The sequence below is a fragment of the Lineus longissimus genome, chromosome 3 (genome assembly GCF_910592395.1).
Source record: "Lineus longissimus chromosome 3, tnLinLong1.2, whole genome shotgun sequence".
In the NCBI taxonomy this organism is placed as follows: Eukaryota; Metazoa; Nemertea; class Pilidiophora; order Heteronemertea; family Lineidae; genus Lineus; species Lineus longissimus.
Genome location: NC_088310.1, coordinates 15592353 through 15619116, shown reverse-complemented (window position 1 = coordinate 15619116; position 26764 = coordinate 15592353). Strand labels below are relative to the sequence as shown.

At 42.0% G+C, this 26764-nt stretch overlaps 1 protein-coding gene across 1 annotated transcript in view; it reads left to right on the top strand.

Moving 5' to 3' along the window:
- The window catches only part of LOC135484023 (uncharacterized), a 265997-nt gene that overhangs the window by 146077 nt on the left and 93156 nt on the right, over nt 1-26764 (top strand). The window contains exons 28-32 of the mRNA XM_064765054.1: nt 3689-3770; nt 5944-6013; nt 7573-7741; nt 18785-18928; nt 19075-19173. Of these exons, the coding sequence (XP_064621124.1) occupies nt 3689-3770; nt 5944-6013; nt 7573-7741; nt 18785-18928; nt 19075-19173 (564 nt within the window). The remainder of the gene's footprint in view (nt 1-3688; nt 3771-5943; nt 6014-7572; nt 7742-18784; nt 18929-19074; nt 19174-26764) is intronic.

Here is a 26764-nt window from a genome sequence, read left to right as displayed (position 1 = left end):
CTTAACTTCTTGCCCGATTGCCACCAATTTGATATCATGGGTACATCTAACCACCATACAGTATATGTCACACAAGTTTTTAATTTGACCTTCTTGTCAAGGTCACAGAGGTCAAATGGCGTAAATTCGCCGTCAGGCCGTAACTATGGCACGTTTCTTAACTGCAATGACTATTGATCACAAATTAAGTACACATGTACCCCTTGGTCAGGTGATCTCAGGTACCGAAGTTTGGTGCGATCTGATTTGCCGTTTGGCCTCCAGGGAGGGGGCCAAATCCTAAATTCTTCAAAATGCCATTATTCCTAGTAATGACTTGCCCGATTGGCACCAATTTTATATCATAGGTACATCTAATTCTAACAACCATTCAATGTGTCACCCGGGTCTTCTTTGATTTGACCTACTTTTCAAGGTCACAGAGGTCGAATGTATTGTAAATTGGCCATTTTGGGGAAATTGTAATTGCTTGGACCTACATCAAACCTAACACTACATGACACAATACCATGCTCTTTATCCATCTTTCCTCCACATGAGGTGAGCACAATGGCCCTGGCCATTTCATTTGTGATTCGTTTTCAATAACATTTTTATGGTAGGTTCTCTTAGCAAGGATGCATCACATATCATTTGAGTTTTTGATCTGACCTGCTTTTCAAGGTCACAGAGGTCAAATGGCGTTAATTGGTCGTTTGATTGTAACTATGGCAATTTTCTTAACCACTAAAGCTTTGAACTTGAAATTTGATACACATGACTCCCTATGTCATGTAACCTCGGACACCGAATTTCGATCTGATCTGGTACTCAACTCGGCCACCAGGAGGCCAAAACAAAAATAGGTAAAAAGTGCAATATCTCGTTTATTAGTGACTTGTTTTTGATGATTTTCTTATGGTACTTACTCCAAGCAACGATACATCACATGTCATACCGACTTTGGTTTGACCTATATACTATACATGTACAATGTTTCTTAATCTGGATGAATTCCAAAGCACCAAATATCTATACGGTGAGCACAATGGCCCCTGGCCGTTTCATTAGCTCATGCACCTCTTGGGAGCTTAAACGACACCGTGGCGTTCGTCGTCGTCATTGTCTGTTAGCGGCGCACGTTTCGTCACCACCAGGAATAGATGTCTAAAACTTGGTGTGATGGTAGCTTTGGGCAATATGCCCAGACGTATTTTTCCTTTTTCGCGATATGACCTACTTTCTGGCCTCCAGGCAGCCATCTTGGAAATTGTTTTTTTGCCATTTTGAAACTAATGGTTGAACGTAGTGACAACATTTTCAAGGTGAGTGTATCTAATAAGGTTAAATGACATATCACCCGGTTATTTGACCTACTTTTCAAGGTCACAGAGGTCAAAGTTCACTAAATCACCAATTGGTGGCACGTTTCATTTCTACCTGAGCTAGAAGGTTCTAAACTTGTGAGGACATGTATCTAGGGACCCTCTATTCTACCCAAAAATGTTGTCCTGGACAGACTTCAAATATGGCCCCAGGCGGCCATCTTGAAAATTTAACGAGGTGGGATTGAACCCAAATTTCATGTGATTGTATATCTATGTACTCTCTACAACATCCCTGATTTTCAGTCAAATCCATTCACCAATATGGCCGCCAGGCGACCATCTTGAAAATTAAACATAGTCCTATTTCTCCGAAACTAATGATCGGATTGCAACCAATCTTCATGTGATTATGTATCTATGTACTCTCATCAATATCCCTAATTTTCAGTCAAATCCCATGACAAATATGGCCGCCAGGCCGACATCTTGAAAATCCAACAATGTCCTATTAATCCTAAACTGTTGAACAGATATCAACCAATTTCCATGTGACATATACACTCTGAAACCCTGAAATTCAGTCCACTTTATAACCAAAGTGCTTTAATAAGATGGTACCGGTAATTTTCTGTTGTGCCAGTGAGCCAAGAAGAATTATATTATTCAATGGAATCAAAACTGGTGAAACTAGCCAGAAACTGTTCTCCCCATATCCACTGCAAATGACATGCATTACATTACCCGACGTGAGCACGTGGACCCTGGATCATTTCATTGAAAATTCCAAAATTGGACCTGTGTATATCAGAGATATAACAAACATCACAAAGTCGATACTGAAGTCGGAGGACATCACCACAAATTCAGTCAGTACAGTTGAATGGAAGTTGTCATTGGCAACTGTAATTCACCTTTAAACTTGAAGTGAGAGTGAGAGTGGTAAATGATCTGCAAGTTCTGTTTTGTCATAGAGCATCCGTTGTTATTGTTATCTGTTGATTAAAGCACAGCACTTTTTGTAACCACTGGGACTGTGGACTTGAGATTTATGTAATACTAGGTAAGAGCTTATAATGCTGCAAGGCCTCACCTCTGATATTTTGTAACTGTGTATAACTTGTGTAATTAATAAAAATCTATTTAACTAAACACTAGGTAAGATTTCCTTCCAAACCAAATTTCTTGCTGCACTGTTTCTTAGTCTGGCCATCGGGTAAAATGCGAAAAACAGAAATAATCTTGACTTTGTTACAAAATGGCTGGAATGCTCACCGTAGGGGAGTCTATACAATACCAATGTGTCATTGTCTTCCGTTGTCATTGTCCGTCGTCGTCGTGGTCTGAAGACATTCCCTATGTACTTCTCTACCCCTCTCCCTACCACACAGAAAGCTTTGGGAGTGGACAGTCTGACAGCCACCGTGGGAGCCCCCACGACTGAATAAGGATCTTGAGATTAATGTGTCAGAAATGGGGAGATTTACGATGGCCTTGCAATAAACAGTGCTCGAAAATATGTAAGGTTCGAATCTACTGATGTTTTTTTAATGATAGTGGCAGTGTAATGATATGATTTTGTGTCGGTAAACCCTTTAGCTACTAAAGATTTTTAATGCAATTCCTATATTTCCCTGGAGCGCTTCTGTAGTTTTCACTATAAATGACATACACTCAGTTTTTCTTCAAAAGAGATTGAAAAAGAAAGCGATCGTGTACTGCGATTTTATTTTTTTTGTTTCTAGGAACCTATTCTACAAGAATTTGGGGGGCTGCGGGGTGGGCGAAAAACCTTTCATAACAAAAATTGACCCCTTCCAACCCAGCCTTACCTCTATCCCTCCATGTATATTCATATCTGATCTATTCTCATCGAGGCCTGATGCAAAGCCGTTGCTGTCAATGTCCGAAAGCTGGGCCAACACTTCGAAAGCAGTGAATAGATAACAACGATCAGCCATTGTCCACATACAATACACACGTGAAGAAACATACCTTGGCCCAAGGATCTAGTGAAAAATTCGGCCAAACTTGGTGCAGCACCATATGGAAATTTTGCATGCATTCAACGCCACTGATCATAACTCATCTGGAAATGAGGTTCTAGTACCCAATTTTATAAACAGACGTCACTACGAGTCATCTGAAAACGTTGTGTTAGAGTCGGGCGAGATTGGCCGGACAGGGATATATAGAATTTTCATAGCGGCCGAAATCAGCTGTACAGTAGCTAAAGGGTTAATGTCTAATAGCTGTCTTCTATCTACTCTACCAAGTAAGTTACATATATGTAGTAAAGTATTTGTGAAACTTATTTGACATCCAATTTAGCTGTGTGACTTGCTTTGATTCGTAGATTATTGTATTGTCTCTTTCTTTTCTAGTGAGGATATTATTCCTGAAGAGGCCGGTGATAGGTCACTTACTGACACGGGTGCTAGGAATAAAATGCAAAACCAAATACAAGTAAGACCAAAAAAGTTAATGTCATGTTTCTGGTTTCATGGTCAACTGAAAATGGATGCGGTCATGTGGATTTTTTTTTTCTGTGATAATTTTTAGCTCAGCTGACTAAGTCAGCCGAGCTTGTCAAATAAGTTGGTCAGTGGCGTCCGTCTGTCCATCCATCCATCCGTCCGTTAAACCCATGGTGCACATTTTGTAACCGTAAGACCTAGAGACTTCAATTTTGCATTTCTGGATACTTCTGGTCAAACTCTACTTTCAAAACAAAATTTGTCGCCATTCGACCTACTTCCTGCGAGCGAGAGTGCATGAAGGAAACTGGCCTATATCGGCCTAGGAGCAGCAGAATTAGTCGAAATATGCTCTAATATTAAGATAAAATTCTTGAAAATCTATTTTATTGAGAAAAAGTTCAAAATTTTAACAGGAGAGGGCGCTACCTGCCTTTTAATTATTTCTGCCGATTCAAATTCCCATCCGATGACGTCAGCCATCAATGAAGTCTCCTATTTGCCAGTTCTCAAAACATGGCAGCTACACAACAAAAGCAGTAGCTCCAGGAATAAATCACTGTTCACTTCAGCTTCGTAATCGATTGTACCCCCACTTTATTGTGTTTTGTGTGGTGTTCCTATTCAATCAACGATGTAAGGCCTTATTATGTTGGTTTTAATTGAGAAGGTGCATTATAAGCGGCGTACGAAATACCGAAGCGGAGACAAAATGGCGGTATGTTGTTTACGCCATGTGCAATAATCTTGGAGCTCAATGACACTCAAGTACCCAATTTTCTGCTTAAAAAGTAGTCTGGTAGGCGATATTATCACTAGTTCGTTTCAGTGGTAGTCATAAGGTCTTTAGGGACTAAATTCAGAAATTAGTTCTTGAAAATTTGGCCACATTTCTGTGAAAACGATATCGGAAGTGCATGCTCTGTTCGCGATGACATCGCCGATGTATTTTGAAGTGGAGAATTCCCACAGTATGTGCAGTGAATCAGTATGATTCTGTTCGCCTATTATGTTTTAGCTCTATTTGTATGAGTAAAAAGTAGACATTCTAAGCAATACAATAATGTCACTCCCATAAAAATTGATTGGAAATTGAGGGAGCTACGGCATTCTGTTCAGCAACTGGCAGCCCTGAAAAAAATACATTGCATACTGTACAATACCAAATGGCACATTTTAAAAAGCGCTCATTGGACAACGTAGGGAATCACCAGAAATGACGTCATCGCTGGTCTAAATAGAAAACTACGGTGGCGCAGTAGAGCACAAGAAAAGGTTTAGCATTAACTTCGTCATGCAAGCTTCAGCAATAAAACGATTTCTCACGAATGATTTATTTGATCATCATCAGCTTGTTTCCCCTGATAGATAAAAAAATGATTTACAATTTCCATCAAAGTTTTCTATTTTGTGTAAAGTCACATGTTATTTAACTGGCAAGGAGCCAAGCAGTTTTGAATATTCGCGGGAAAATACTTCGTACTTGTAAACGAGGCTATGACAATGAGTATCCTCATTCATGGCATAAACTTCATGTTTCGGTAAATATTTTCATACGATGATTTCACCCGAATTACGGTCAGGATTGAGGAATGAACAGTGGCATAATTATGTCAACCAAAAACATTGGTACCGTAGTGAACGCAAAAGGATATCAAATACCATGGAGCATGCCATTTTCATGCATATGAACTAAACACCGGGAAGATATTGATGATATTAACTCAGCTGAGCGCCAGGCCCTTGGGCCTCTTGTTATTACTTTTAGTAAGCTAATTTGGCGATATCCAATCTACTGACGCAGAGGTAAAAACAGCACAGATTCAGAAAGAATGAAAATTAGCTGCAGTGACATAATGAAATGCTTGCGTGGCGTGTCCCTATATACACCTTTAGCAGCTGTGGCCAAACAATGCTGAATAATGTATACAAATCAATGCACGCCTAGAGGGAAATTCCAACAATGACTCACGAGTATAGTAGGGTAGTTCAAATAAATGCCACCTGATGCGCGGGGGTTGGCATTGACGCAGGCGGAAACCTGAAACACAACATTAACTTCCTCATATCAGCCCACATCTGTTTGATTGTTTTATGGCAGATCTAGCTAATTATGTGATCAGTTAATTCGATATGGTGATGTTTATTTCTCATCTTAACAGATTTTGGTTGAAGAATCTGAAGGTGAAAAAGGCCAACAATTGGAGGAGCCGTTTATTGGAACACAGACTGGTAAGAAAGGCTCTCTACAGTTCTTTTCTGTCTGTATGTCTGTCTTGGGCAGTGTGTCAGAAGTGAACTGCCCACAGCATAATTGTTTTCATATTCTGGATAAAATGTTTCAAGTAAATAGAAGTAGCTAGAAATGTGCTTTTTCACCCTTTTTGGCTCACCATAGTGGAGTCTACACTGTCGTTTGTGTCCTGTTCCAAAAACAGTAGCACGTTTCTTAACCGCTAGGGCTATGAACTTGAAACTTTCTACGCAGGACCCCCCCCCCCCCCCAGGTCAGGTGACCTACAAAACTGAATCTTGGTCTGATCTGATTCTTGATTTGGCCAACAGGGGGCCAAAAGTGAACACCTAAAAAGTGTGATATCACAGCTGTCGATCATTCCTGTAAAACCATCTTGACCCTCAGTGTATTGACATTGCTAAGCTTTACAGACAACGTGCGTCAAACCCTAGACGAAAGGCACAGCATGCATTTGTATGCAATCTATTTCAAGCCGAAGTTGATCGGCTATTTCTCACCCATGAACGGCATCACTGTACACACAACAGTAACAAGTTAGCGTGATTGCTGAATAAATGGTCTGATATCTTGGCAAGTGTAGCGTTTTGTGTCTCATTCAGAAACCACAATATGTTTTACGTTGAAACTTCCGCGCAGTGTGTAGAGAAGATCAAAACAGCAAACCCTTTGAATTTATTTTGAAATCCCGCTCATATTAACAGCGCATCTGTGTGATCGAAAAACCTGTTCACCATATGCTCCTCTATTTATCGCATGGAGATAGTGTACATTGCATACTGCAGATTCAGCTTGAATTCGGGTGAGGTGCACCATAAAGTGAGGCGTGCGATATACATAAAAATGACACGTATTTGTTCAATGGTATTGGCGGAGGTAACGGAGGCAACACCGTTGGAAGTTCAGTATTAATTTTGCTTGCCAAGTTTTATCATATAAGTTCATAGCTGTAAAAGTAAACGGTCAATTTATGCCATTTGACCTCTGTGACCTTGAAAAGTGGGTAAAATCAGCAACCCGTATGATATGTGATGTGATGTGATGTGATGTGACTTTTATTATTATTATTATCATTACTATTATTATTGTTATTATCCTTGCTAGGAGTATATCAAATTTTATCGAAAATGAGTCACTCACAAGATAATTACAACGTGGTGACTACATCAAATTAAATTGCCTATCTCATGGTAGTTAGCTTGTGTGTCCGAAAATTATTCCCTCTGAGTATATAGGGCAAACATGGCAAAATTCTGGAATATTTTTGCCTGTTTTTTTACCGTTGCTGAATCTGGGTGGTATCAAATGTGGCGCCACCTACTGGTATCGAAACTAATTAAATGCCCTGAACGTGCCTTAGAAAGCTTCCTTAGGACGCTTCCTCCATAAAAATGTGAAGGTTTGGGTATCTGGTGCCAGTAGTTTGGTCTCAGCATGCATCTGGGTGATGCCTTGTGTGTCACACCAGGCACTGATTCGAAGTCACGTCTGATGGATTTAATGAAACTGTGGAGTGAGACCTAGTTATTCCTTTCAGGGCATCACTTGCGTGTTGCTGTCTCTGCCACAACTGGGCTGAAGCGAAATAGGCCAAAAAGTGGAGATGGGGAGTTACCCGATTGGGCCAAGAAACTAGTTGCTACTCACAATATTCAGGTTAGCGAAGATGTCAAAGCACCTGAGGAAAATGTGGTCCAAGAGTCAGGGTAAGTAAGACACAATTATTCAAATTTTAGCAAGGTCATATATGCGATCATGGTTAAAGTAATCGAACATTTGAAAAAATCTCATGAAATAAAAAAAGTCATCGAACATGAAGATAAGAAATCGAACATTTTGACATCATCATTTCTTGCGTACAATCCCAAACCTTGCCCTATGGCTCCGGAGTTTGCCGAAGACTTACGAAATTCGACGAACGTGTACTTGTTAACTGTTTGAACTTTGAATATTCTGGCCAAGTTTGACAGTGTCGTGCTAGTACCCACTTTATTGGTGCGATGAATAAAAACATTCTTGGGATGAAAATGTTTTATTAAGGCATGATAAGTACAAATCCCTCAAAATATTGAAAATTCTTGATCTGTTTAACTGGTACTTTTCCGTATTTTTTCGCTATAATATGACCTAGAATTTGGACGAGCATAGTTGACACTCGCACAAATACGCCCAACCTTGCGTGGCAGATGGAACGTATGTTACATATTGAGGCCAAACTGGGGATTGAGACCCGCTTCAAATAGCACAGATGCTAGGCACATAAAATCGCCAAAGATTCCTCTGCACATGGAAACTAAGACCAGGGCGTCAAATCAAATAGTATTTAGAACAGGATGGACACATTCATGAACATTGAAATGACCTGCGTCTTACCAACTACCTTTATTTGGGGGGACAAAATGGACCCCGTCCCAACTGTTTAGCCACCTCCACAATTGACACATGTTCACCAGCTGACAAATTGACAGCTGCTGCAGACTCGCGATTGCATTCCTCCGCCATTATATTGAGCCAACCACATGTTCCACGAGAAGGCAGTGCACAAGAACTGGTGACGTCATAATGTTCGAAATATTTTTAACTCACCTCTGGGGAGCTTATACGATACCGTGGCGTCTGTCGTACCTCGTCGATGTTAGCCGAGCACATTTCGTCACCGCTAGGGCTAGATGACTAAAACTTGGTGTGATAGTAGCTTTGGGCAATATGCCCAGACTTATATTTCTTTTTCGCGATATGACCTACTTTCTGGCCTCCAGGTGGCCATCTTGGAAGCTAATGGTTGTATGTCGAGAGACGAAATTTTTATGGTGGGTGCATCTAATAAGGTTAAATGACATATCACCCGGGTTTTTGATTTGACCTACTTTTCAAGGTCACAGTTCTCATTTTTATTTGAGCTAGAAGGCTCTAAACTTGTGAGGACGTGTATCTAGGGACCCCCTATCCTACCCCAAAAATTTGTCCTGGTCACACTTCAAATATGACCGCCAGGCGGCCATCTTAAAAATTAAACAAAATCGGATTACAACCAAATTTCATGTGATTGTATATCTATGTACTCCCTACAACATCCCTGATTTTAAGTCAAATCCATTTACCAATATGGCTGCCAGGTAGCCATCTTGAAAATTAAACAAAGTCCTATTTCCCCGAAACTAATGATCAGATTGCAACCAAACTTCATGTGATTATGTATCTATGTACTCTTATCAATATCGCTAATTTTCAGTCAAATCCCATGACAAATATGGCCACCAGGCCCCCATCTTGAAAATCCAACAAAGTCCTGTTACTCCTAAACTGTTGAACAGATGTCAACCAATTTCCATGTGATACCCTGAAATTCAGTCAACTTTATAACCAAAATCCTATACTTAGATGGTACCGGTTATTTTCTTTTGTGCCATTGAGCCGAGAAGAATAATATTATTCAATGGAATCAAAACTGGTGAAACTAGCCAGAAACTCCCTATATCCAATGCAAATGACATGCATTACATTACCCAAGGTGAGCACATGGTCCCTAGATCATTTCATTTTATTATTGGCTTACCATTTCATTTTAATGTTGGCTTACACTTTTGTTCGATTACTGTTTTTGTTGGATCACACTTTTTTTTCTCGCTGATATTTTTTTAAACGTTCGATTACTTTCTTGGTTCAGTTGCATTTTTTGTAGGATGACATTTTGAAAATGTTCGATTACTTTTTTTATTTGATATCTTTTTTTTGTTAGATGACATATCTTAAATGCTGGATTACTTTTTTTGTTAGATGTCTTTTTTTGTTCAATGACAGGCATTATGTTTTGCCGATGTCCGTCAGGCGTCAGGCGTCTGTAAACTTTTCGTTTCCGCTCATTTTAAGCAGAACGCTTTTAGCGATAACCACGAAACTTTTTTTGTGGGTTGACCTTCACTAAAGGAAGGTTCCTTTTGAAAAGGAGCTTGTTCCGATCATCAATATGGCCACCAGGGCGGTTTGCTTGAAATCAATTTCCGTCAATTTCGAGGAGAACCGTTGTCCGATCAAATTTATTTTTGGTATTTGCATTGGGTGTGACTGGAAGAAGGTTCCTTTCGAAAACAGGCTTGTTCCAATTATCAATATGAGGTCATTGGGAAGTTTAAACTTCATTCCTTTATACCTCGGTCCACAGAGGAAATATTGTTTTCACATCTGGCCGAATATTTTTTGATAATTTTTCATTTTTACTTGTAATGGAATTAGTTTTGTTTTCACCACCAGTTGGCGCTACAGGCAAATTTAACAGAATTTTTGACAATTCAAAAGCCCGGGCTATGACGTATAGTTGCGCAGTTGTATTCTGCGCATGGAATTGGCCAAGGAACAAGGCTATATTTCAGCATACCCACTGTGAGTGTGACCAGTCTAAAGATGGAAGATTGATTTTGCAACACGGTAACCAATTTTCTGCTAAAAAGAAGTCAAGTAGGCGATATTATCACTAGTTCCTTTCAGTTGGTAGTCATAAGGTCTTTAGGGACTACTTTCAGAAATTAGTTCTTAAAAATTGGCCACAATTCTGTGAAAACGCTATTAGAAGTGCACGCTCTGTTCGCGAATTATTTTGAAGTGGAGAATTCCCACAGTATGTGCAGTGAATCGGCATGATTCTGTTTGCATTTTAGGTTTTAGTACTACGATTCTTACATGAGTAAAAAGTAGACATTCCAAGCAACACAATAATGTTACTCCCATAAAAATTGATTCAAAATTGACGGAGCTTCGGCATTCTGTTGGGCAATTGGCAGCGCTGATAAAATACATTGCATGCTAATATATGCCAAATGGCAAACTTTAAAAAGTGCTCATTGGACAACGTAGGGAATCACCAGAAATGGCGTCATCGCTGGTTCTAAATAAAAAATAGATGGGTTCCCGATCGACTCACTAGGGATACGCAGTAGAGCACAATGTCATGAAAAACGACCATTTGTAAATTTCAATCACCTGCAGGACAGGTCAACTTCTCTCAATAAAATTAATTTTGTTGACTCCTGTAATCTCTACCTTATTAAAAAAAAAGACAGTGGTGTTAGTCCCAAACTGGTCATTTCTATTTATTTTGACCTCTGTTAAATCAGGATACCTCTCAATTACAGACAGCATTTGTAATCCTTGTGCTGTACAACCCAGCCTGGACATACTACAGTTGTCCATGGAGAAGTCACATCCTCTCTGACATTTCTTGTCTGTAAAGCTACCGATACAACATACTGAACTAGGGATATCTTCCGTTGCCTCCTGTAATATTTACATACCATTACCATGGATGATTAGTTCAATCATATTTCATCCAGCTGGCAGCTCTGCATTGGAAATTTTAGTGGTATAACGTGTTCTCTTGACCTTCAAACAGTAGTATAAAGCCGATATTTACTACTTTACACCCTCAGTCCTGTGTTATTAGGTCATCCAGCTGAGCGCCAGGCCCTTGGGCCTCTTGTTATAAACAGAATTTTAGTAATAGAAAAAGATAACGTGTACAGCAGGCATTACAGACCAATAACTCTTTCACGATGTCAACTAAACCCAGTCAGCTATGACACCAGCTGCCTGGGGTTGTCTGAAAGACATTTCACTTTCCTAATACACCAACTCAATGTGCTCATGGGGGCATATGCCACGCCCTGCGTTGCTCTTGTTTTCTTTTGGAATTTTTGAAGCAAACGGCATGCCATACTATTCAATGCAACATTTTGTACTATTCTTTACTGGACGGACTAACCTTAGGCTTAATCTAATAACGTTAAGATGTACACGTAGTGTTTAAAAATAATTGAAATAATTGTTTGCAAACTGATGTCATATGTGACCCGCCATGGCAAAACGAATCGCAAGTTGCTCCGAACTTGATATGTTGAGACGGACTGGTTGTTTATTTCACTATTGTCTGCCTTTTGTGAAATCTGATTATATCAATTTCTTCTATTATGTCATGGTGTCATCTTAGGCTCATCTTCTGTGCAACATGCGACTCATTTTGCTGTGTTGGGTCACATATTATTCTATGATCAATGCTAAGTGATCCTGGTGAGAAATGTCATGAAAAGTCCTCTTCATTTTGAAAATATCATGAGTTAACGTGAATCATTTGGCACCTCTTCCTCAAATTTTTCAAATTATGGACTCCCCTCAGAGAACAAATTGATGTAAGTAAGCAAGAGTCAGTATGTTTAGTCTATGAGAGCTTGATACCATTGAAATTTCATCCAAATTTTGATATTTTGTAATTTCACAGAGCGGACGTTAGATTTTCAGAATTTCTTTCTCCGGGAATACTTAGAATTAGCCATAGAGTGATATGACATTATTTTGGGACCAATTATTCGAAGTATAAAAATGGTGTTTTTTTCATGATATTTTCAAATTGTTATGTTTTCGTAAAATTTCGTCCAAATCTCTAAATCGCTGTGCACAACATATAAAAGTCATTAAATAAAGCCTAAAAGAGAGCCAGTCTAGTTTTAGGAGAACTCCTAAAACTAGACTGGATCTGTATAACTTTATACAATAGATGATATTTTCGACGTGGCAATGCAATGAGATGCGACCAGCTTGGCTTGTGTGGCAGTTGTGAAGACTCAAAAGTCTTCGCTTGATCTTCTAAACTGTGTGGGGTGTTGGAACTGACGTCAAGACGCAGTGGTTGACGTGATGCTGGGCCCCTTTATGCGGCATGGCTTTGAGGCGGACATGACGTCATGCTCCTAGGGAGCATGGCGGCAAAGTTGCGCGGAATGGCGGAGACGCGCGCCATATGGGTTTTGCCAGGGGTGGTGTGAACGGTTTCGCAGGAGTTGCTCATCAGACACTTATAAAGGCGATAGTGATCAAGATCATCTTTTATTCAATAGATGATATCCTATCTTGTGGGCTGTTCTAATATTTTTGCACACCACTGTAATTCATGAATTCTTGTCCAAAATGAAGATTAAACTGCATATACATAATCTGAAAGGTACATAGAAGTGAATCTTTTATACACCTTTTGAATGAATGTGCAGATATTGAAAATGACCATGTTGTGCCTATAATCCTGCTCAATAGCTGAAACAATTGATTTAACTAAACATCTTCGTTGCGTCCTTCGCCAACATCATGACATGGTGGTACCACACCACTGGAAACGTTGTGTAACAAGAACGTTTCGTGTGACTATATGTTTGGGGCGATACGGTCTTGATGAAGCCGAATTTTCTAGGCTTTGGACTTGGTGTCTGCATTTCATGGATATCTAAATGTTATTTATTAGCTACGCTGGCTTCCAGCGGAGCTTATGGTTTGTACTGGAGCTGGCCGAAAGTAGTTCCAACAAAATAGTTACATTTTCATCCGAATTTGCTGTAGCTGGGCCAGAAAATGTGCCAGGATACCAATATTTTGAACTCTTGTTTCGATAGGATTATATAATAGCTATTCACAGCAGAAAGACTGAACTGGCAGTAATTGGCAGAATTGGCAGTAATTGGCAGATTTTAAGCTGGAAGTTGTCGTCTGGTCAAAAGTCGAAAAACGACCTCGATCCTACCTGTCTCTGTAATGTACTGAACGCACTACACATAAGGCATTGCCCTAAGGCAATGCAGCCGAGGCTGATAAAGTGATGGCCATTTTGCGAATGTATATAGAGTTTGTACGTTCACTTCAAAACATAGTTCCAATCTAAATTTTTCATAACGAGCAGTTAGAAAGTGGTATTTCCCTATATTTTGATTCTCAATGTCAACATGTCGTTTTGTGGGGTTATTTTGTCTAATTCTTATTATAATATTGCCGATAAAAGACACGTAGAGAAACCCAGATTGATGCACTCAGTTCATCTACATACGGTAGACGTTTTTGACAGAAAACCAGGGTGAGTTTTCTCTCTATTTTCTCTTGATTTGCTAGGTACAATTGGCCATGACAACTGTTATTTGAAAAGTCATAGTATAGAATGACTCCTGTAGCTTGTTTACATAGGAGGTGTTACCGTTTTTGGCTTTCTGTCTCGTTAAATTTGCTCAGTCATTGAGTCGAAGTCGAAGATCAAAATACACATGAAAGCCATAGTACATTTTATACACAAAACAGTGTTGCAAAAAACTCTTCCCAATCATCAGAATGAAATAATCGTAGGCCTAATACTTCACAATTATCTATTACACATAGATATAACAACTACAGGAGAATGACTTTGAATTCCAGACAAAACTTTGTTATAAGAATAGCCTCTTTGTATTTATAAGCATCATCGACGTAATCAAAACAAACCCGAACGCTAGATGAACAAACATGGCGGACCGCTTCACAAGAAGTTGACGTTTTCTCATGTTTCTTGTCAAAATAACAATGATATCATACATCTTTGATAGTTACACTGGTCAGAGTTCACAAATAATAGCGACGAAGTAGTCTGCTGGAATTGCGGGGTATTTTTAACGAACAATAAAACTCCCATTCTCAGTCTATGCTGATACGGAAAACTGTGAGGATCTGCATGAACTGGGCCTACGTTATTTACCATACATTACAGTTACATACCCAATACCGTTACATGAACAAATGCAATACACTGCAACATATGTGCAGGGAAGTAAAGTATGCATTGCAAGCCATGTGTCCAAACTCTACCAAGGTGAACATTAGTAAATAAGGGTGAACTTTTTCAAATTTATTAACTTTATTTTATCCCCCCCCCCTCACCAGTTCACTATAGTTTTTCACAAAAGTTTTTATCTTTTTTTGTACATTTATGTTTTACCTTATCACCAACATGAACAGCATGCCATACAGGGTTGTATATCCTCTCACGGTTTTCGCGTATCAGCACAGACTACTCATTGCTTTTGTAACAACTAACATAATCGGGAATTTTGATAATAAATATCTTATTTTGATGGTGTTTTTTTACAAAGTGATATTTTTTCTCATTTTTACAGGATGATGCAGTCTATAATCTACGAGTCATTCCGGTGGTCTCCACTGGCAAAGTGGTGTTGCTGTGCATGCTCTGGAACTGGTGACACGAAAAACAATCTACCAGTCAGCCATGAAATTGTGAGGATCGGGAAAGAAGACGCTGTATCTTAGCTAATTTGTCCTTCACGTTTTGGTCTTGTTTTACTGTATTATACAAGTTGATTGAATAAAGAAGCCTTGAAATTGAATAGGCATCTCTGAATTTTTATTTAGTATAATGTTAAAAAAAATAAAGCTTGCCTATTAAACCTAAACTCTTGAACATGCAACCTTTAACCCTTATACTAGTGTCATGCTCGACCTTAGGTCGAGTTAAAATTCCTACCCCTTTACTGTCCCGCTCGACCCTGGGTCAAGAGAGAGGGAAATGCCTCAGAAAATAAATTATCCATGGCGCAATTGGAGTCCTTTATGTTTAGTTTATCTGCCAGTGTAAAGACGGCACTGCGTCTGATCATTTGATACCAGGAAACCAAATTGTTTCTACATGAAAATTTCCCGCAACTTGCAACTGAAAGTCAAGCACCTTTTCAGAAGAGGTCAGGCAAGGGGTATGGTGATGTAAGGGACGTCATCATGCCTCATGTCACAATCAAGTAAGAGACCGCATTGTCGCCTGAATGATATGAGACAAGAGGGTGATGGTCACAAGTAAGTGACCACATTGTAGTCTGAATGATATAAGAGAAGAGCGTGATGTATGAGACGTTATCATGCCTGATGTCACAGTCAAGTTAGACTTCGTTGTAGCCTGATTGATATAAGAGAAGCGGGTGATGAAAGAGACGGCATCATGCCTCATGTAACAATCAAGTGTAATGAAACCAGTATTGACACGTGTAGATTGTACACTGTTTTCCATGTGTATTGGGGCATGGTATCTTGCCGGGATTTCAATGCTCTCACTTCGGCAGCTGTTTCCTATAGTTTTATATGTTGACAACCAACCTGGTAAATGTTATTATGTAGCATTTCATTTTTATATTCCATCCGCGTCTATGTTTTTTAGTTATCTTTGGTTCCGATTCCTTGTAAGACTCACTTTGATGCGTGATTTAGCTCCGCATCTTTTATCATTCCGGCCATGTTGCCGGCAGGTCACGTGACTTCGTTTTCTTTCGCGTCATTGGGCGGCGCGCGTGCCTGTTGTGTTTACGTTACGTCCTGTGTTAAAAAGAGGGGCGTCTTTGAACTGGCAGACGGTCTGGGAACTTCAAAACGATTCCGCACGTCACTTTTATGCCAGGGGCCGTCTCATTCTTTAGTTCCTTTAAAACACATTCAGTACCTTAGTTAATTCGATCCAGACCTTAGCCTATATCCCAAGGTAATGCAGATTCACTTTGCTATTAATTATCATTATCATTTCCTTGTTGCGTTTAAGTTAGAATAAGATCAGCACCAGCCTGGCTGCACCCGCTGCGTTGCTGCTGACTCTTCCCCAAATTACCCACCAGAACAGTATATAATAATTGTTGACATCTAATAAAGAAGTAAAGTTGATTGTTTATTCGCCTTCTGGGTTCAGTTGAGTTGGTTATTCTTAAAACAAGTAAGAGACCGCATTGTAGCCTGATTGATATGAGAGTAGAGAGGGTGATGTTAGAGACGACATCTTGCCTCATGTCACAATCTAGAGACTGCATTGTAGCCTTATGGGAGGGAATAGGGCAGTGTCACAAGAACTTATCTAAACTCAAGGTAATGAAGGAGAGATTTGCACTGACATACTTTTATGACCTTCTGCCCTACTTTAAGACTGTTATAGCTAAAGTAGTCGTGTTTGGTATCGAACTAAAGATAATGAACAGTGGGTTTGTGCTAACCCATTTTCATTACCAACTGACCTACTTGGAGTCGATTACAGCATCCGTGTTCGATATTAAACGTGTTTAAGAGTAGGTTTACCCTGATATACTTTAATGACTTACTAAACAACTTGAACACCGTTAGAGGAAGGCAGTCGCGTTAATGGTATCAAACTAAAGGTATTGAAAGAGCAGTTTTGCGCTGGCCTGCTTAAACACAGTTGGAGCAAAGGCACTGAAAGTATTGAAGAGCGGATGTGACAAAAGAACCGCTCAACTACTTCATTCACTGCAGTTCAAATAAAACCTTCACAACTGTCATTCACCCTAGGGGCCAAATTCATTAGACGTGTGTAACTTCTCCCTGATTAGTTATAGGGTCTATTCATATTCTGTGTAGATTTATATGAAGGACCTGAATCTGTCTATTCAGTATTTAAAAGCTGTTTTAAGCTGAACGCCCTTCATGAATGTGGCCCCATTTGTCTATGCTTGATTCCATCTAGTCTGTCTGCATCTCCCGATCTACCATAAACCTACATTCTGGTACTTGCATATACTACTTGCTACATTTTCTTGTCATTCATCTCATTCCTTGCTATTAAATTCCGCCAGCGTAGCTATTCAGGCCGCCAGGTCTCTAGTTTTTGTTCTCAGTAGACTGTCATTCAAGCTTCAAAGAAGTCTTACCTGAGAATACAGGTTGTGGGTCCAGATAAAAGCTAAAAATTGGCGGTTTCCAGGGAATGCCTATTTTTTAAATTTCTTCATATTTCATTTAACATTTTTTCAAAATAACATTAAATCACATCTCGTTGCTTGAAATTCTTTTCGTAAAAACCATTCATTTTTTGTAGTCACGAGGTCACACAACTTATTATACCAATCAGCTCGTGGTTCATATTGGGATCAATGTGTGGTCTCACCATATGAGTTGAATGGTAATTTCTATTTAAAATGTATTTCTTTTTTAATTGTGAATAAGGTGTGTTTAAAATGAAGAAAAATTTTGAAGTTTCAGTTCAGTTGGCTTACTTATGTGGGTTAGGGGCTTCATTTAAACCGTTGTGATGAAAAAGCTGATTCACAGGTTAAAAGCCGTCAAAAATCACCCCCTGACTTCGTTCAAACCCCCGAAACCCTCAAATAATCATGCATAACATACAACAAAAATGTCATGATTTGACAGGCTAGGATGGGTCTATTTGGCTGTGAAAGTGTTCCTCCCTGGATACGTCTCGGAAAGGTTATGAGCATGTAGATTGTACCGATTTGATTTGAAAATGGCTTGAAACGTAAGTACAGGTACATGACATGACGGACACCTCTGGCGATTGACCCAAATTTTTGGCTCACCCTAGGGAAGTAAATACAATACTGCTGTGTCTGTTGTCCATCGTCCATCGTTGTTGTCTGTATCCTGTTTCAAAAACAGTGGCATGTTCCTCCCCAACCCCGAGCGCTACGAGCTTGAATTTGTTTAAAAATTGACACTCGCTACTTTCCATAATTAGTCATCTTCAATTTCGTTTCCGCCTGACAACTGGCAAACACCTTGTGGTGGTACATTGGTGGTCACCAGAGGACGAATAAAAACAATTCCATCACAATTATTCTTCCTTTTGCATCCTCTAATTTTTCTTCACAGCAAACACAAACCCACAATTCTCTCTTGATCAAACAAACATGGACAACACACATATGCATATGCCACGCTTTGTTAATTTGCTCTTGTTCAAAACTATTGTTCAGTCTATAGCCATTCCTGAGGTTAGTGTAGCATTGAGACTGATGAGTATGCGGTTGATGAATGTTAGGTCACCCTGTCACCGAGGGGTGAAGATACCCACATTCAGACAAGTGCAGCCCAGGGCTTATATGAAAGCATGACTCTTCATCTGTCTTTTCTACAAATATCAATTTCGTCTTATGTTGCATCTTAACTTGCAGGTTAAGCGCTGCAATGAGAAAAGGAAGACTGTCTGGTGACTCTGCTTCCAGTATATTAGAGAAGGAAGTCTATTTGCTGAAGAAGAGAGAAATGACATTAAAGCAACAGGACACTTTTGATGAAGAAGACAAAACTGATGCCGGGTGAGCTACATAGATTGCCAAAAATCGACTAATGATCATTTATGTAATAACTTCTTTGCAGATGACAGTTGCACTGTAATAACTCAGCATGTCCTGAATTGACCTCAGTTGGGTTAGAGTTAATGACACAGCTACATTGCTTGCAGGTGTGGACATGATAAGAGCCAGAACAAGTCTGATTATGAGAAGAGTGATGCTAATGTTCAAAAGAAAGATGATAATGATGCTAGTCAGAAACAAAAAAGGTATGGCGTTGTGTTACCTCCAGAAGGTGAGCTTATTTGGAATGGCGTCTGTTGTCGTCATCCGTTTGCAAGGCACGTTTTGTTACTGTTGGAGCTATCGACTTGCAACTTGGTACATGTTCCCCTATGTAATTATGCCCCCGCCACAGTTGGGGCATTATCTACTTGGGGCATTATCTACTTGGCTGCCGCCGCCGCCACACTGAATTCCGGACTATAACTCAAGAACCCCTTGTTTGGCTGACTTGAAATTTTTAGGGGGTGTAGGCCTAGTGTGCCAAAGGGTCCCTATTGATTTCGGGCGCATTCCAAAATCCAGTATGGCCCCCAGCCGCCATCTTAGGTTTTCGCATTCCACTCGTTAACTGAAGAACTAGAAGTCTGACAGACTTCAAACTTTTGTGGTGTAATGGTCTTTAGTGGGAAGGTTCCCTATCGATTTTGGGTGCGTTAAAAAATTCCAATATTGCCGCCAGCCGCCATCTTAAGTTTTCGCAGTCCGCTCGTTAACTGAACCACTAGAGGTCCGACAGACTTCAAACTTTTGTGGTGTAATGGTCTTCAGTAGGGGAGGTTCCCTATCAATTTTGGGCACATTCCAAAATCCAATATGGCTGCCAGCCGCCATCCTAGCTTTTTGCATTCCGCTTGTTAACTGAAGAACTAAAGGTTCGACAGACTTCAAACTTTTGTGGTGTAATGGTCTTCAGTGGGGGAGGTTCCCTATTTATTTTGGGCATGTTCAAAAATCGAATATGGCCGCCAGCCGCCATCTTAGATTTTTGCATTCAATGAAGCTCAATGAAGTTGAGGTGGTTCATTATGTTTTCAGCTGGTTTCCGTGTCCGCTGCCACCGCGTCCGCCTCAACCTATTCCGGACTATAACTCAAGAACCGGTGGCCAGATTGATCTGTAATTTCTATAATGAATTTGGGTGGATAGGGCAAGGGTCCCTATCGATTTTGGTCGCACTTCGAAATTCAATATGGCCACCAATAGGCCATCTTAAATTTCCCATTCCGGATTATAACTCATTTAATAACTCGTTTAATAGGGATGATTGGGGGAGGTTCCCTATCGATTTTGGTCACGCTTTGAAGTTCAATATGGCCAGCAAGAGGCCATCTTTCCTTTACACCACATAACTCCCTAGTAATATTCGAAATGCGGACTCCATCACAACTTTTAAGACACTCCTGAAGACCCACCTTTTTCAACAACATTACGAACATTAGAATTGTTTATTGTTGTCAAAGACTATATACTTCTTATAGAGACTCTGTTTTTGTTAAGCGCCTTTGAACGGCCCAATATAGGACTGATAAGGGCGCTATATAAATGTGATACATAGATAGATAGATAGAACTTCAAAACCAGTTTAGTGACAGGCCTGTGGACACTGGTGCCCATGGAGCGGGGGCATACATTGCGATTCGCCTCGATCGCGTTATATCTAGTTACACCTGGGAGAACAAATTTTGATCCTGTTTAAATCCTGATTTTGCCACTAGATGGCTAAATTCGAAAACACAAAAAGTGCTATATCTGCCCAGAGTCTTTCAAATAAATAGTCAGGCAACTCGGGAGTGTATGTTTTTAACATCAAAGTCACATCCCGTTCTGAAAGGCGAGCACTGGGACTGAGCTCTCTAGGGTCACACGATGACCCAAGCTAATTTCACAAAATTGGAACTTGAACTATTCTTTGATCAGCTGAATATAGCCATTACAAATGCTCCGTTTTAAAGCAAACGTTAGCTTCAAATTCACTGATTTCTATAAAACTTTTTAGATATAGAGTCAAAGAAAACATTGATATGAAAAGCGATATGGTTCGTCGTTTTATTTTTTGACAGTTTTGAGAAGTAGCGATACGGTTTTTTTTCTACTCCACGTCATCATATTTTTGTGGTTAGCAGATGTTGTCAGTGCTTTAAATGGACCATCTAAGGGTATCGTAGGGTTCCATTTGTTGTCATCTAATGGGATATTCATATCTCATAAATTTTGACCCACTTTAATATTTTTTCTATGACCGTCCCAATGCTGACTAGGACATAATCACAACCGGGACATTGTCACAATTAGGACATTGTCACAACCCCGAGTAGAAGTCCTTTGTAGTGAGTTATTTATAACCGATGTCAAACAGCCAGCCGGCCAAGTCCATGGGTACTTGTAGTGATATATCCAATATAATAAGCTACCTATGAAGTTCGAAACGTGGAACAAGGTCACTTGTTTTGTCCCAGGTTACGACGTCATAATATAAAATGAACACCGAGACGAGGGTTGAGTTGATTTGGTCCGAATGAGAGTTTATTATTTAAAGAATCGACACTGAGTCGAGTAAAACCAAGCAAGGTGGGGTCAAAAACTCCCAACAGCTTAGCGTCATGACGCAGTTGCATCATGGCGAAAAGCGGCCCCACCAAGCAAAGGGAAAGAAAATTTAAGACCAAATCTAGCAAAACCCGGATCTCCTAGGATGCGTAACAACCTGTTGACGCAAACAAAATTGTTCAAACCAAATGTCCGTACTACAGACAAACTAGTATGTACATAACCGAAGGTGATAGAAAAGGGAAAAGAACGGTAACAACCTGTCGACCAGAACCCATCCCCAATCTATCATCATACACCATACTCACGGTAACAACCTGTCGACCGGAGCAAAAATACTAACATACTAGTACATGGAGACACTTCCAATGCTTGACTGCATTTTACATAAAATTCAGACTGGCAAAGAAAAAGACACATTTCGGATGTATTTTCTGAAGGCGTCCGACTTCCACCTGCCGAGAATTCTATTTTATGTCGTTCATACTCTACCCAGGTCAGACTTTTGCATGTGTACTCCATTCGGACACACCCGAGGAAGAAATAATCTATTTATAATAGAAATCTCTTAGCTAGTTCACTTAGCTACACCTAGGCGGCGCCCCTATACAGCCTCTGCCTCGTGAGAGCCGCCATTCACCAGTACTTATTCCTCGGCACACTGTATCACACTGTGCCGGGTTTTTCCTACGTTGTTTTCGCCAAATTTGGTCGATTCGACGCTCGAGAAGGACACCCCGGGACACCTTCGGGACGCTTATTGATTCTAGGAGACGGGTGAGATCGTTCTTTTACTATCCTCCCTCGATTTCTGCTTTTGGAGCGTGCTTTTCTGCCGTCTCCCAAGAAATTTTTTCTCTGTCTTCCCGGGCTGTTGGTCACGTGACCGTTCATTTTATACTTTTGTGGTTTTTCTGTTAGAAAGGCGACGTAATGACATCGTTATTGCCGTCCTTTCTTACTTCTTTGGGTGTTCCACCCTTTGTTCTGGACCTCCTGCCCTTCAGGGCTGGTTTTCGAGGTCCGTTTACGGGTGTATCGGGGATTCATAGTCCACGGCCCGGTTCTTCCCCGTGTCGAAGTGCGGGTAGTTCCGCCCCCATTGGGCCAGACCCTTCCGCCCCCGGGATGCCTTCCTCTTCTCCTGGCACTGCCGGCAAGAAGATGAAGAAGGTGAGGAGAGGGGCACGGGTCTCAAAGGGAAGGGGGTCTTTGACTCCCTCTCCCTCCCCCTCCTCCCGGACCCCCGCTAAGCGGCGAGGTCCACGGGGCTCTGGGGGGGTTTCGACCCCTCCCGACCCCTCACCCCAGGCCGGGCACCCCTCTTTTGGGGTGTGCCCCCTGGGGAGGCCTTGGGTTTGAGTGTTGGTGACCCTGATTCAGGGACACTCCCCAGGGCTGGCCCTGCCCCCTTTCCAGGGGGCAGGGCCCTGGGTGGGACTCTGGACGTTTCACATCCCGATCCCCCGCCGACGCCCCCACCTGTCATGGGTTGGTGAGCAGCATCGCCCCCGGTGAGCCGCCTGTTATTTCAGGTGTGCTCCCCGTCCCCCTCCGGGGTTTGCGACGGGGTTGCGGCCGCTGCCCTTGCCGGCGGCAGCTGGCTCAGCCAGCGCCACGGTTGAGTCCACGGCCACTCCGGGGATCCGCCACCCCTTCGCTTTGGGGCGGGCTCGTCCGTCCGACCCTCACTCTGTGAATCAACACTGAGTCGAGTAAAACCAAGCAAGGTGGGGTCAAAAACTCCCAACAGCTTAGCGTCATGACGCAGTTGCATCATGGCGAAAAGCGGCCCCACCAAGCAAAGGGAAAGAAAATTTAAGACCAAATCTAGCAAAACCCGGATCTCCTAGGATGCGTAACAACCTGTTGACGCAAACAAAATTGTTCAAACCAAATGTCCGTACTACAGACAAACTAGTATGTACATAACCGAAGGTGATAGAAAAGGGAAAAGAACGGTAACAACCTGTCGACCAGAACCCATCCCCAATCTATCATCATACACCATACTCACGGTAACAACCTGTCGACCGGAGCAAAAATACTAACATACTAGTACATGGAGACACTTCCAATGCTTGACTGCATTTTACATAAAATTCAGACTGGCAAAGAAAAAGACACATTTCGGATGTATTTTCTGAAGGCGTCCGACTTCCACCTGCCGAGAATTCTATTTTATGTCGTTCATACTCTACCCAGGGGCCGGTTGCACAAAAGAAAAAAATAGTTAAAAATCACTGTTAGTTTATCTTGGCGTTAACTTAACTCCAAAAAGTTAATTTGGGTTGCAAGAAAGAAAATTATTTAAAAGTAGCGTTAAGTTAACGCTAACTTTAACTGACCTCCTAACCCCAAGATAAATCCCTATTTTGGAGTTAGTTGAAACAAAATGGTGGACAATCAGGCCCTGTTTGTGGCAATAGGCCTAATGTGTACAATTGCGATCATTTTGTTAATTCTTTGAGGTAATTCACATGCATCATGATGCATGACTTATTGAATAAATTAAAAGTATTAACAAAATATTTATATTGGAACTTATTTCTGTTTCACCCTGTATAGTACTATTTGCAAACTTTGCGTTCCATACACTTACTGGGCATGCTCAGTGCGTTTAGAAATATGGAGTCGGGAAATTTGCAAGCGCGTATTTGGAGCAGCGAATAACCACATTTTCTGTACTTTTGTGCAGTTGAACTACCTTATCTGCTGATGAATTTGATTTATAGAGCTATGAAGTCAACTACTATGGTACTATTTCTAAGTGACGGTCATGAAAAGCTGTACTTTCGGCCGCTTGAAAAATGCATGCATGCACTGTCATGTCAGCATGTACACATGGTCGCTATACACACAGGAAGTCCAACAGAAATGGCTGGCAGAGTGCCAATATCGATGCAGGCACCAGACGACATACTTTGAACTTAGCCAGGGTAGGGCCGAGTTGAGCTTAATTCCACCAATGTTTTTGAAGATTGACATCAGGCTATGAAATCTAGACCTATGTAAGGCTTAGGCCTATGTTCAGAAATATATGCTGGTAGAAGTAGATAGCGTTTTATGGCCTAATTAGGCTAAATCGGAGCCTGGTGTACCTACCTGCAGACTCAAATCCACCAGTGATGCCTCTGAATGCTGCGTCTTTTTCGAATGTTTCTATTATTCTCTGCAGTGTAGGGTCGGCCTGTGGCATCTTTCCCCCTCCGCCAGTCCCTCTCTGGTGTTTTTGCTGCAGGGAATGGATCTCTTTCGCCTTTGAAAGCTGCTGGTTCCATTTTTCCCTGCAGTTATCCCCGGTCCTTGTGGCCACTCCCAAGGAACTAACCATTAGGGCAATTTCATCCCATTTGTTTTTTTTCATTTTGTTTGTCACATCTGACGAAAACTTGGATCGCAAGATCCCAAGTTCATTTATGACAACATCGGCTAAAACTTCGGCTTCTGAGTGTGAAAAATTTGGTTTTCTCTCCCTTTTTGTCTTTTGAGATGAATGATTCTCTATGGAGGCAGCCATCTTGCATGTCTTGCTTTCAATATGAGGACCAAATGCATTATGGGAAATGTCCCTAGCAACTAACATTGATTTACTTAAAAGTAGCGTTAGTTAACATTGGGCCTAACATTGATTTGTGAAACTCAATTTTAGCGTTATGTTAGCTAACGCTAAGTTAGGGACTTTAACATAAAAAGATAAACTAACATACTTTTATCACCATAACTTTTGTGCAACCGGCCCCAGGTCAGACTTTTGCATGTGTACTCCATTCGGACACACCCGAGGAAGAAATAATCTATTTATAATAGAAATCTCTTAGCTAGTTCACTTAGCTACACCTAGGCGGCGCCCCTATACAGCCTCTGCCTCGTGAGAGCCGCCATTCACCAGTACTTATTCCTCGGCACACTGTATCACACTGTGCCGGGTTTTTCCTACGTTGTTTTCGCCAAATTTGGTCGATTCGACGCTCGAGAAGGACACCCCGGGACACCTTCGGGACGCTTATTGATTCTAGGAGACGGGTGAGATCGTTCTTTTACTATCCTCCCTCGATTTCTGCTTTTGGAGCGTGCTTTTCTGCCGTCTCCCAAGAAATTTTTTCTCTGTCTTCCCGGGCTGTTGGTCACGTGACCGTTCATTTTATACTTTTGTGGTTTTTCTGTTAGAAAGTCGACGTAATGACATCGTTATTGCCGTCCTTTCTTACTTCTTTGGGTGTTCCACCCTTTGTTCTGGACCTCCTGCCCTTCAGGGCTGGTTTTCGAGGTCCGTTTACGGGTGTATCGGGGATTCATAGTCCCCGGCCCGGTTCTTCCCCGTGTCGAAGTGCGGGTAGTTCCGCCCCCATTGGGCCAGACCCTTCCGCCCCCGGGATGCCTTCCTCTTCTCCTGGCACTGCCGGCAAGAAGATGAAGAAGGTGAGGAGAGGGGCACGGGTCTCAAAGGGAAGGGGGTCTTTGACTCCCTCTCCCTCCCCCTCCTCCCGGACCCCCGCTAAGCGGCGAGGTCCACGGGGTTCTGGGGGGGTTTCGACCCCTCCCGACCCCTCACCCCAGGCCGGGCACCCCTCTTTTGGGGTGTGCCCCCTGGGGAGGCCTTGGGTTTGAGTGTTGGTGACCCTGATTCAGGGACACTCCCCAGGGCTGGCCCTGCCCCCTTTCCAGGGGGCAGGGCCCTGGGTGGGACTCTGGACGTTTCACATCCCGATCCCCCGCCGACGCCCCCACCTGTCATGGGTTGGTGAGCAGCATCGCCCCCGGTGAGCCGCCTGTTATTTCAGGTGTGCTCCCCGTCCCCCTCCGGGGTTTGCGACGGGGTTGCGGCCGCTGCCCTTGCCGGCGGCAGCTGGCTCTGCCAGCGCCATGGTTGAGTCCACGGCCACTCCGGGGATCCGCCACCCCTTCGCTTTGGGGCGGGCTCGTCCGTCCGACCCTCACTCTGTGAGTTGGTCGTCTCTTCGGACGCCCCCTGGCAGGGTAAGACCGGTTTTCACTTTCCCGTCTTTGCTGCCGTTCACCGCACCCGGAGGTGTCCTGCCCGGTGTGGGCAGGGGGTCGGTGATCGACCACTATTCACGGGTGAGGGGCCCTGGTGCCCCCCCACCCCCTGTTATGGGTGCCGTCAGACCGTCTATTTCCCCGGTCCGACCCCACCCTGCTCTGTCGGGTATGTCGGGGTTGACGGGTGTGGCTGCCGATCAGGCATGCCCCCCTCCCCCTCCCGTGTCTGCCCCACGGGAGTCC